This window comes from Pan paniscus, chromosome 1 (assembly GCF_029289425.2).
Source record: "Pan paniscus chromosome 1, NHGRI_mPanPan1-v2.0_pri, whole genome shotgun sequence".
NCBI lineage: Eukaryota > Metazoa > Chordata > Mammalia > Primates > Hominidae > Pan > Pan paniscus.
The window spans coordinates 201,443,739-201,456,246 of record NC_073249.2 but is presented as its reverse complement, the minus strand read 5'-3'; the positions used below and the strand labels follow the sequence as shown (position 1 = coordinate 201,456,246).

Here is a 12,508-nt window from a genome sequence, read left to right as displayed (position 1 = left end):
CAGCTGGCCTAGATCCAAAGCCTGTGCTCTGAAGTCTGGACTCAGCTTCCCCAGTGTTTGCTGCAGACTATGCCCGCTTAAGCCTCAAGGACTTTAGGGGAAGGTCAGAAAAAGGCAAGGGCATGGGGAAGGAGTCTTACAGGGACCAGGAATTTAGAATAAGGGGTTACTCAATGTTCCATCGTGCCTGGACAGGTTATTCCTTTTAAGTGGGTGTTCATTTCATTGACAAAGGCTTAACTCAGGAGCGTGTGTGCCGGCGGCGGTATTTCATTCCTCAAGGGCCAGTTTGTGCTGAGGGGGTGCTAAGACAGTGATGTGCAGTGGTTAGGAGCGTGCTCTCAGGTCTAGGCTGCCTGGGCTAGAATCTTGACTCAGCCACTTTCTGGCTGTGTGATCCTGGGCAACTTATTTAATCACTCTGTGCCTTGGTGCCTCCATTTATAAGGTGGACCCAATGCCTCTGGAGCCACGGTAAGGGCAAAGTGAATTGATATATGTCAAGCACAATAAAGGAGTTGGTTATTGCTATTATCTTCTAGGGAGAGTCCTGCAGATTTCAAAATACATTAAAAATATCACACTTTTAAGGCCAGGAATGGTGGCTCACACCTGTAATCTTAGCACTTTGGGAGGCTGAGGTGGAAGGATTGCTTAAGGCCTGGAGTTTGAGACCAGCCTGGGCAACATAGTGAGACTCCATCTCTACAAAAAGAAAAAAAAAAAAAAAAAAAGCTAGGTGTGGTGGTATGTGCCTGTGGTCTCAGCTACTCAGGAGGGTGTAATTCTAGTACTTTTCGGAGCTCAGGTGGGCAGATCACTTGAGCCCAGGAGTTTGAGACCAGCCTGAGCAACACAGTGAGATCCTGTCTCTGCAGAAGACAGAAAAATCAGCTAGGTGTGGTGGTGTGCACCCACAGTCCCAGCTACTTGGGAGGCTGAGGCAGGAGGATCACCTGAACCCAGTGAGGTTGAGGCTGAGTGAGCCATGAACATGCCACTTCACTCCAGCCTGGACAACAGAGTGAGACCCTGTCTCAAAAACAGTTTTAGGCCGGGCACAGTGGCTCACGCCTGTAATCCCAGTACTTTGGGAGGCCTAGGCGGGTGGATCACTTGAGGTCAGGAGTTCGAGACCAACCTGACCCACCTGGTGAAACCCCGTCTCTACTAAAAACACAAAAATTAGCCGGGCATGGTAGCAGGCGCCTGTAAAAAAATTTAACTCAGGAGGCTGAGGTGGGAGGATCACTTGAGCCCAGGAGGCAGAGGCTGCAGTGAGCTATGATTGTACCACTGCACTCCAGACTGGGCAACAGAGCAAGACCCTGTCTCTAAAAAAATAATAAATAAAAATTTAAAACATCCCACTTCAGGGTTCCATTTATTTTCATTTTTCTTCCAATAGCCATTTGCTAAGTTATCAGTATGTGAGGAAAACAAAGAACAACGTTGAATAAGATAGGCCCCTCCCCTGAAGGGACTCAAAACAGAACCAAATCAGTCCCAAGTCAAGTGGCACAAGCTGGAGTGTTGCCAAGGGAGAGTACCCTGTCCCCAGGGGCAGGCCTGGGCACCACCCATCAGCACAGCCCTGACGGGAACCGGTCAGGAAGGAGCCAGTTTCAGCAGGGGTCACCCTTAGGGGGATCCAAGCAGTCAGGGGTGGGGCAGGGGAGTTCACTCAGGCTGCCAGTGACTTCTGTCCCTTCTCGTCTTCCTGGATTGAGTCAAGAAGAAACGGGTCCCTATGGACATCAGATGAAGGGAGCAGCCCTAGACTGTGGGGCAGGAGGCTGAAGGCTGGTGTGACCTTAAGCTAAGGCAGCGACACCAAACCAGGGCCACCACCATTTGAATTCCCCCAGGGTGCCCTTTGTCACTTTCCAGGTGGATGCAGTGTGTGTATGCGTGTGTGCGTGCGTGCGTGCGTGCGTGCGTGTGTGTGTGTGTGTGTGTGTATTGAATCCCGGTGGGAATTAACTCTAAGATTGTTTTTGTTTTGTTTTGTTTTGTACTGTTTTGTTTTGTTTTTGAGACGGAGCCTCACTCTGTCGCCCAGGCTACAGTGCAATGGCGCGATCTTGGCTCACTATAGCCTCCGCCTCCCGGGTTCAAGTGATTCGCCTGCCTCAGCCTCCCAAGTAGCTGGGATTACAGGTGCCTGCTACAATGCCCAGCTAATTTTTGTGTTTTTAGTAGAGACAGGATTTCACCATGTTGCTCAGGTTGGTCTCGAACTCCTGACCTCAGGTAATCCACCTGTCTAGGCCTCCTAAAGTACTAGGATTACAGGCATGAACCACCGCACCTGGCCTAAAACTGTTGTTTTTGTTTTTTTTTTTTTGAGACGGAGTCTCGCTCTGTCGCCCAGGCTGGAGTGCAGTGGCACGATCTCGGCTCACTGCAAACTCCGCCTCCAGGGTTCACACCATTCTCCTGCCTCAGCCTCCCGAGTGGCTGGGACTACAGGCGCCCGCCACCATGCCCAGCTAATTTTTTGTATTTTTAGTAGAGACAGGGTTTCTCCGAGTTAGCCAGGATGGTCTCAATCTCCTGACCTCATGATCCGCCCACCTTGGTCTCCCAAAGTGCTGGGATTACAGGCATGAGCCACCGCGCCAGGCCCCTAAAACTGTTTTTTGAGACAGGGTCTCACTCTGTTGTCCAGGCTGGAGTGAAGTGGCCCGATCATGGCTCACTCAGCCTCAACCTCACTGGGTTCAGGTGATCCTCCTGCCTCAGCCTCCCAAGTAGCTGGGACTGTGGGTGCACACCACCACGCCTAGCTGATTTTTCTATTTTCTGCAGAGACAGGGTTTCACTGCGTTGCTCAGGCTGGTCTCAAACTCCTGGGCTCAAGTGATTTGCCCACCTCGGCTCCCAAAAGTACTGGGATTACAGGTGTGAACCACCATGCCCAGCCTCTAAACCTTTTAAAAAAGAAAAATACATACAGTTTTTTTCCTCTAGGGCCAATCGGGAGCTGGCTAGACTGTGTTTCATGTTCTGACGACTCTGGAGCATGTGGAAAAGGTTATAATAAAAAGTTGGAGCCATCTCCACCACTTAGCTGTGTGGCCCTAGGCAAGTGCCTTGCCCTCTCTGAGCTTCCACTTCCTTACCTGTATACCAGGTTAGATCCCTACCTGGAAGAGTTAAACAAAATAATATTTGTGGAGTGCTCTGCACAGTTCTTGGCTCATAGAGAAATGTTTAACAGCAGTGCCTAGAGGTTTAGCAGGGTCTTAGAAGGGGAGGCTGGAATGGCCTTGAGAGGCCTTGAGAGGTCCCTAAGATGCCTAGGATGACGTTTACCATCATCTGGGCAGCATAGAGATTCAGAGGTTTGAACAAAACAAAACAATGTTTCAGGAACAAATTTAGCCTAGTTCCTCCTATTAAGTGCCAATGCTCTTTTAAAACATGTATAGCTTGATGTGTAATCATCACCCAGGTGAACAAAGAGAACATTTTCTGCACCCCATGAGGTTATTTTGTGTTCCTTCCTAATCAATATCCACCTCCTGCCCAGGTAAGCACTATTCTGACTTCTGGCACCATACATTAGTTGTGATGGTTCTTAGCATTTCACACAAAGGCATCTAAACAAAGCACAGGTAATTTAATGAAAATAAAGGCATGGCTATTTCTCGTCTAGCAGCTTTAGGGGGCTGAAAGTCCTTTCTTTTCAAGAAAATGTCTCTCAGGCCGGACGCGGTGGCTCATGCCTGTAATCCCAGCACTTTAGGAGGCCGAGGCGGGCGGATCACCTGAGGTCAGGAGTTTGAGACTAGCCTGACCAACTCAGAGAAACCCTATCTCTACTAAAAATACAAAATCAGCCAGGTGTGGTGGCACATGCCTGCAATCCCAGCTACTCAGGAGGCTGAGGCAGGAGAATCGCTTGAACCCAGAAGGCTGAGGTTGTGGTGTGCTGAGATAGCGCCATTGCACTCCAGCCTGGGCAACAAAAGCGAAACTCCGTCTCAAAAAAAAAAAAATGAAATGTCTCTGTAGGTGTGGCATGTCTATTTCTCTCTGTCTAACGTGTTTCCTTCTTACGTTTTCCATAAACTTATATTGATTATGTAACTTTACAAAATCATAATCGACAATAATAGGAAAGAAAGGATGCAGGAGGAATGTAGGCCGGGATTCCTTGTGATACACAGAGTAGGGCTGTCCAGTAAAATACAGGATGCCCAGTTAAATTTGAATTTTAAACAATGAATAATCTTTTAGCATAAGGATGTCCTAAATATTGCACAGCACTGGTGCTAGACAGAGAGGGGGCAATATCCCAGATCTTCTGGAACCTGTCCTTTCGGGGTCCATTCCCTCTATGACCCAGAAGTGATCCAGCCACCATCCCAATACCTGAACAGTGTGATGACCACCTTCCCAGGAGGGAACTGGCTCAGGAAGCCGTCCAGCAGCATTGCCCACTGCACACCAAGCGCCAGCATGAAGAGGTTGAAGGCCACACTGCTCCAGCTGTGTCTCCGCAAATTTGAGGTGAGGAAGCCCAAGCCAAGGGCCGCCATCACGGTCAGATCTTGGCCGACTGCTTGGTGGGGAGATGGCGAGAAGGAGGAGGGGGAAGCAGACGAGATTTAGGGTGGTATGAAATTAGAGTCTTACTAAATGGCAGCTGGAAGGGGCATGCAAGATGGTTTACAAGTATTTGGTCAAGTTACTTTGCCTCTTTGAGCCTCAATGTTCTCAACTGAATAATGGGGATAACATAACATGCCGTGTGGGGATAAGGTAAGGATTAGAGGAGCTAAAGCTAATTAAGCACTTAGAGCAGGGCCTGGCCCATAATGAGTGCTCAGTAAATGTGGCAATTATTCTATTATTAAACCTAATAATAAGAACAAGTGCAAAGCACACGTGCTTGACGCACATGGACACTCAGTAAAGGTCATTGCTGCTGTTATTGCATAAGAGGGCCAACCCCCTGGCTGGGCACATGAGAAAATAAAGCCACAGAAGCCAAGTGACTTGGCCCAGGACACACAGAAAATAGAGGGCAGAGATAGGCCCAGTGCTCTTGTTGTTGGGAACCACATAATCTTCACAGCAAACCTCCCTCCCTTTGCCGCCTGCTGCGAGGGACCTGGTGAGCTGGCTGGCAGAAAACATCAGGGCCACCTGGGTAGCCCTCACCTTTCCCAGTCTCAGACCCTGAGCAGAGGCTGCTGTGGCAGGTGAGTGGAAGAGATGCACCTGAGGGCAGGGAGGGGCCCAGCAAAGCGGAGGGTGAGCACTTTGGTTTAATTCCAGTTTTGAAAAAGGTTTAGCAGCTTGAGCTCCAGAACGAGACAAATTTGGGTTCAAATCAAGACTGTGGCACCCTCTAACTGTGTGGACTTGATCTAGTTACTTAACATCTCTGAGCTTTATAACAGCCTACATTTCTTAAGCGTTTACCATGTGCCTACGCTGTTTTAATCACTTTACATAGACTATCTTGTTTCGTTCTCACAACCACACTTTGACGTGGGTGCTGTTACTGTCACCATTTTACAGATATGAAAACCAAGGCACAGAGGCGTTACGTAACTTGCCCCGATGGGTAGAGCTAAGATTTTTTTTTTTTAATTTTGAGATAGAGTTTCACTCTTGTCACCCAGGCTGGAGTACAGTGGCAAGATCTCGGCTCACTGCAACCTCTGCCTCCTGGGTTCAAATGATTCTCCTGCCTCAGCCTCCCAAGTAGCTGGGATTACAGGTGCCCGCCACCGTGCCCGGCTAATTTTTGTATTTTTAATACAGAAGGGGTTTCACTATGTTGGCCAAGCTGGTCTCAAACTCCTGACCTCAAGTGATCTGCCCACCTCGGTTTCCCAAAGTGATGGGATTACAGACATGAGCCACAGGGCCTGGCCTACAGCCAAGATTTAAACCTAGATAATCTGCTAGAGCCTGTGCCTTGGACTACCACACCATCTGCCCTCCCTCTTCTTATCAATAATCACCAACTGTTTTCGCACATGAATAAATGACTGGAGAGAGAGAGATCTTGAAGAATTTTTTTTTTCCCATCATGAATATTGTCTCTAACTTTGGGAGATGTTTTACTTCTGTACTTTTAGTGTTTAAATTTTCTGCAACCAGCATGTAGACAATTTTTTTTTTTTTCGAGACAGAGTCTCTCTGTTGCCCAGGTTGGAGTGCAGTGGTGCGATCCCGGCTCGCTGCAACCTCCGCCTCCCGGGTTCAAGTGATTCTTGTGCTTCAGCCTCCTGTGCTTCAGTGGGAACCACAGGCGCGCGCCACCACACCTGGCTAATTTTTGGCCAAGCTGGTCTCGAACTCCTGACCTCATGTAATCCACCCACCTCAGTCCCCCAAAGTGCTGGGATTACAGGCATGAGCCACCGTGCCCAGCCTAGACAATGTTTTTCAAAAAGGTGGAAGGGGAAGCATAGGTTTTGAGTTCACACAGCTCTGTTCGATCCCAGCTCTATCATTTCCTATTAGATTAAACCTCACTAAATTGCCACCAGATGACTCTTTTGGACATATAAAAATACCAATTTAGGAGGCTGAGGTGGGCAGATCATGAGGTCAGCAGTTCGAGACTAGACTGGCCAACATGGTGAAACCCCGTCTCTACTAAAATTACAAAAAAATTAGCTGGATGTGGTGGCAGACACCTGTAATCCCAGCTACTCGGGAGGCTGAGGCAGGAGAATCACTTGAACCCGGGAGGCGGAGGTTGCAGTCAGCTGAGACCGCACCACTGCACTCCAGCCTGGGCGACACAGTGAGACTCCGTCTCAAAATAAATAAATAAATAAAATGAAATATCAATTTATGTGTTTCAACTTCATAGCCCTGTGGTCTTGTAAGTTGCTTACTTTCCTTATCACCTGAATAAGGGTAATTAGAGCCACCTGAGAGGTTTCTGGGAACTCCGAAGGAAATAATGTTTAGTACAGTGCCTGGCACATGGAGAACGCTCAATAAATAGTGGCTGTTCATCAACATCATCATGACAATCACAGCAATAGGAACTCACCTGCCACTGGTCTCCAGCCCTGGCTTTGATAACAATGAGAAGCTCTCATTACTGGAACTCTCCAAAGTCTCAGAAAAAGTCTTTGATTTATAAAGTACATTTAAATTCACCTCCATTGAAACATACACACACCCAGGGTCTGCCAGAGAGGGCAAGGGAGGACACTGACATTTCCAAATCAACCTGACACCACCAGGATATAGGAGACCCCCAAGGACCTCCATGGGACCTGGGGATTTGGGGCGTGGGTGAGAAGTGGGCATTAGGAAGGATTCAACTCTTTGCACTTCTTCTGACATCAACGAGGGAAGTGCAGGGAATGTTTCTGTTTCCTGCTTGCGTCCTTAGGAATGGGGTTGTGTGGCCAGGGGACATTTTCTACAGGGGTTCCTCTTGGGATTACTCAAATTCCCTCAGGAGCCAAGCAGGAAATATGTATATGAAGGTGCAGTGCACATGTGGGAGCAGTGAGGCTTGTGTTCAGTTGGAGACTGCATGCCCCACTTAAGATATGCAAATCCAATCTTTTATTAAACACGATTGTTAAAGTGCATCTGCCATTTTGTAGCAATGCTATATGCATAGGGTCCAGACTTATTGAAGATTCCATGAGTAGAGCAATTCTTCCATTTTCCTCTCATTTTACAGAAGGGGACCAGAGAGAGCCTGTGAGGGGCGCCCATGACCGGGCCCAGAGGAGAATTGTACATTCTAAGGAAGACCTTCAGGAAAAGTTTATGAAAGCCCCACAACTTGGAGAAAGAAAATCTAACCTGGTAGTTCAGCAGTGAACTAACTACCAGGCCCCAAACATGCCGGCAGCAGAGCCCAGCTCTGAATGCCTGGAACTATGTCCTTGCACAGGCTAGGCTGTCTCTAGCTCTTTTTTTTCTCACCTCACTAAGCGATCTTAGGCAAGTCCATTACCCTCTTTAGGCCTCAGTTTCCCTGTCTGTAACACATAGGAGTTGGACTTGATACTCTCTAAGGCTTTTACAGCTCTGGAATATTCCAAAGAAGTTAGTGGAAGATGGGGAGAGGAGAGTTGCCTGGATAAGGGCAGAGTTGGGGCCCTAAAGATGAGGAAGTCAGACCAGGTGTGGTGGCTCACACCTGTAATCCCAGCACAATCCCAGCACTTTGGGAGGCCAAGGAGGGAGGATTGCTTGAGCTGAGGAGTTCAAGACCAGCCTAGGCAGCATAGCAAGACCTTGTCTCTACAAAAAATACAAAATTAGTTGGGCGTGGTGGCGAGTGCCTGTAGTCCCAGCTACTCGGGAGGCTGAGGTGGGAGGATGGCTTGTGCCTAGAAGGTTAAGGCTGCAGTGAGCCGCAATCACACCACTACACTCCAGCAGCCTGGGCGACAGAGGGAGACCCTGTTTAAAAAAAAAAAAAAAAAAAGGCCGGGCACAGTGGCTTATGCCTGTAATCCTAACACTTTGGGAGGCTGAGGTGGGCAGATCACTTGAAGTCAGGAGTTTGAGACCAGCCTGGCCAACATGGTGAATCCCCATCTCTACTAAAAATACAAAATTAGCCTGGCATGGTGGCGCATGCCTGTAATCCCAGCTACTCAGGAGGCTGAGGCAGGATAATCGCTTGTACCCAGAAGGCTGAGGTTGCAGTGAGCCGAGATCGCACCACTGTACTCCAGCCTGGATGACAGAGTGAGACTCCGGCTCAAAAAAACAAAGAGAGAGACGAGGAAGTCAGAGGATCCTGGGTGGGGGCTTTATCGGGCACAGCTGCTGCCCCTGATCCCGATTCCCTGATTCCAGGTATATGCGCTCAGGGCCTTCCTCCCCAAGGCTCTACACTGTCCCTCAGAGAGGAATTGTGCCTCAGCCAACAAGATGAAATTAGGGTAGCAGTTTCCATGAGCTGTTGACAGAGCTCATGCTCCCCAAACTGGTCAGGAAATAACATTGGATTTCAGGCTTCTCCTCCCCCTGCCCCTCATCCTCCCACCTCTCCTGGGCTCCAGGCCCATTTCCACCCGTCCATTATCTGGGCTCCCGCTTCAGGGCTGGGTCCCAGCTTGGAGCATCCTCACTGGTATCAGCCTCCACCTCTCACAGTCTGCTCTGCACTCACATCAGCTGCTGGTTTGATAAGCTGATGGGCTCTAAGGTGTTCAGGGGTGATAAGAAGTGGATGTGCTATCCGGGCGCCCATGCCTGGGCCCAGAGGGGAATTGTACATTCTACGGAAAGCCTGGGCCCAGAGGGGAATTGTACATTCTACGGAAAGCCTTCAGGAAAAGTTTATGAAAGCCTCATGACTTGCAGAAAGAAGTCTAACCTGGTATTTCAGCAGCGAGAGATCATGATCATGAGTAAATCATGATCATGAGTAAATTAAAAGGTTGCTATTTTAAGCCACTAAGTTTGGGGTGGCTGTTATGCAGCAATAGGTAATTGATACTCTCTGCTTCCCCTAAGCATATCATAGGCCCCTTAACACCAAGGCCAGAATGAACATATCATTGTTCATTCATCCTCACAACCTGTCCCTCCCCTTCTGTCTCTCATCTCAGGAACTGGCACCTCTCTATGCCAAATCATACATCTGCAGCCAGCCTTAACTCCCCACTCTTTTCATCAAGTACAGCTGATTTTATCTCCTAAATATCTCTAGAATCTCCTCCACTGCCCCTGCCCATCTGGTCTCATCACAGGTCATCCAGACCAGTAGTCATTACAGCAAAGAACACACACCCCAGAAAGTGCTCAATACAATCACCAGGGTAGCTGGAAGAAAACAAGCAATTCTAGTTTTATTTATTTTTATTTAAAAAATTAAGAAATTAAAGCTTTTGGGCCAGGTGCGGTGGCTCACGCCTGTAATCCCAGCACTTTGGGAGGCCGAGGCGGGTGCATCACCTGAGGTTGGGAGTTCGAGACCAGCCTGACCAACATGGAGAAACCCCGTCTCTACTAAAAGTACAAAATTAGCCGGGCGTGGTGGCGCATGCCTGTAATCCCAGCTACTTGGGAGGCTGAGGCAGGAGAATTACTTGAACCTGGGAGGCGGAGGTTGCGGTAAGCAAAGATCGCACCACTGCACTCCCCTGGGCAATAAGAGCAAAACTCTGTCTCAAAAAAAAAGCTTTTGATAATAAAAGCTAATACTCTTTATGTGTGTCAATTCATTTATCCTTTCAACAACTTAGTGAAAGAAGTGCTATCATCCTGTGACAGAAGTTGAAACAGAGACAGAAAGAGGTTGACTAATCTGCCCAAGGTCTCTAAGATACAGAGGCAAGATTTGAATCAGTCTAACTCCAGGAATTCTCGAACTTTCATGCACAGAAGAATCACCCAGAGGGCTTGTGAAAACACAGATTGCTGGGCCCCAGGCCTAGAGCTTCTGATCAGTAGGTCTGGCCTAGGGCCTGAGAATCTGCATTTCTACTAAATTTCCAGGAGATGCTGAGGCAGCAGGTCTGGGGACCACACTTTGAGAAACATGGATCTAGGCTATTCTATCTCTAAAGGTACTTTGTGAAGTTTTCAATTCTGCAAATATTTAATATTCAGATTCACCCAGAAACCACCCCTCACTTGCTCAGGATGTCATACAGCCTTGAGTCTCCTAGCTTTGGAAGGTGCCCTAAGGGAATATTGGTCCAATGAGAAGGATTTGATGTGCATTTCTCTATGTTCTTCATGTTGCAACTAATGGCAGGGTTTTATGTTTTATTTATTTTTATTTTCATTTTTTTTTTAGATGGAGTCTCGCTCTGTTGCCCAGGCTGGAGTGCAGTGGCGTAATCTCAGCTCACTGAAAGCTCCGCCTCCTGGGTTCACGCCATTCTCCTGCCTCAGCCTCCCAAGTAGCTGGGACTACAGGCACCCGCCACCACACCCGGCTAATTTTTTTTGTATTTTTAGTAGAGATGGGGTTTCCTCGTGTTAGCCAGGATGGTCTCCATCTCCAGACCTCGTGATCTGCCTGCCTCAGCCTCCCAAAGTGCTGGGATTACAGGCGTGAGCCACTGCGCCCAGCCTTTATGTTTTATTTCTATTTTTAAATTTGTTATTACAGCCTCGCTTCACCTCAAATATTTTTATTTTTTTTGAGACAGGGTCTTGCTCTGTCACCCATGCTGGAGTGAAGTGGTACATTCCCGTCCCACTGCAGCCTCAAGCTCCCAGGCTCAAGCAATCCTCTCACCTCAGCCTACTGAGTAGCTGGGACTACAGGCATGTGCCACCACACTGGGTTAAATTTTAAAGTTTTGTTTTGTTTTGTTTTTTAGAGATCGGGGAGGGGGGGTCTCCCTATGTTTCCTAGGCTGGTCTTGAACTCCTTGGTTTAAGCGATCCTCCCCACTTGGCCTCCCTAAGTGCTCAGCCAGGGTGTTTTTTTTTTTTAATTAACAGAACTTTTAAAGCATATAAGAAAACAGAGAGAACAGCACGATGACCCTACATGCCCATCTCCAAATTCTGATGATTGTCACATGAGACCAATCTTGTTTCTATAATCCTTCTCTACTTTTCCTTTTTTCTGGCATAAAAGCAAACCCCAGATATCATGCCATTTCAATGTGCCTGTCTAACAGATGGAGCCTTAAAAAACAAAAACAAAAACAAAACTCACCATGCTTTTATCATACCTAACAAAATTAACAATAATTCTTGTATATCATAAGATATTCATGCTATATTCAGATTTCCTGATTGTCTCAAAATGTCTTTTTAGAATTGGCAGGTTTGAATAATCTATTATAGTTTACCAGGACTGAATTCAATTAAGTGGATTGACAGATTAAGTTACCTAAGTTTAACTCAACAAACTTTCACAAAATGAAGTAATGGCTTAACCAACTCGTGCAGAAAAACACAGATTGGAAGCATAGAAATAATGGCAGTCAAGTGAACAAAAAGGAAAGGCAGAGTGAAACTTCTTGTACAAGCTGTCAGTCACATTCGAGATTTAAAAAATGTCAATCTAATTAGATCTGACAAGTCAATCAGGACAATTTCAAATTATCAAGAAGACTCTGAGGAGTGAATTTTCATCGACTATCGTCAACTGTAGCAATGGACCCTGCCTGGAGATTGACACCATTATGATTAGTAATTTGAAAATATTATATATTTCATTTTGATCTCTTTCAATTTTCCTAATTTGTATGTATTTATTATAACATACAAAATATATTAATGTAGTAATACTTAAAGTGTAACATATAACCATGGTACATGCTCAAAAAATGGTGTGTACACCATCAGAAGGTTGAAGCCCTCGGGTCAATACTACACTACAGCCTCCACGCTGGTCTTGTGTCTCAAGCCATGCCCCTTCCCCTGTGCCCAACACCAGCCTTGGCATGGCGTCCGCCATGACTCAAACCCAAACTTGTCGCGCTCCTGTTTACTATTCGGACCTCAGACAGAAGCCAAACTCCGTATGCAGCCCAGTGAGTCTACCACCCACTGCTTCCCTGTTTATTTTTATTTATTACTA

General features: G+C 47.2%; 1 protein-coding gene across 5 annotated transcripts in view; it reads right to left on the bottom strand.

Moving 5' to 3' along the window:
• Positions 1-12,508, bottom strand: part of LOC117979948 (blood group Rh(CE) polypeptide) — a 128,174-nt gene that overhangs the window by 112,406 nt on the left and 3,260 nt on the right. For 2 of the 5 annotated variants that reach the window (XM_034958453.3, XM_055103876.2), the window contains exon 2: positions 4,381-4,570. In XM_034958453.3, coding sequence (XP_034814344.1) covers positions 4,381-4,570 — 190 coding nt within the window. Of the gene's footprint in view, positions 1-4,380; positions 6,596-7,030; positions 7,236-12,508 lie in introns of those variants that run through there. The other 3 variants (XM_055103878.2, XM_057300625.2, XM_055103870.2) reach the window with 3 other exon arrangements.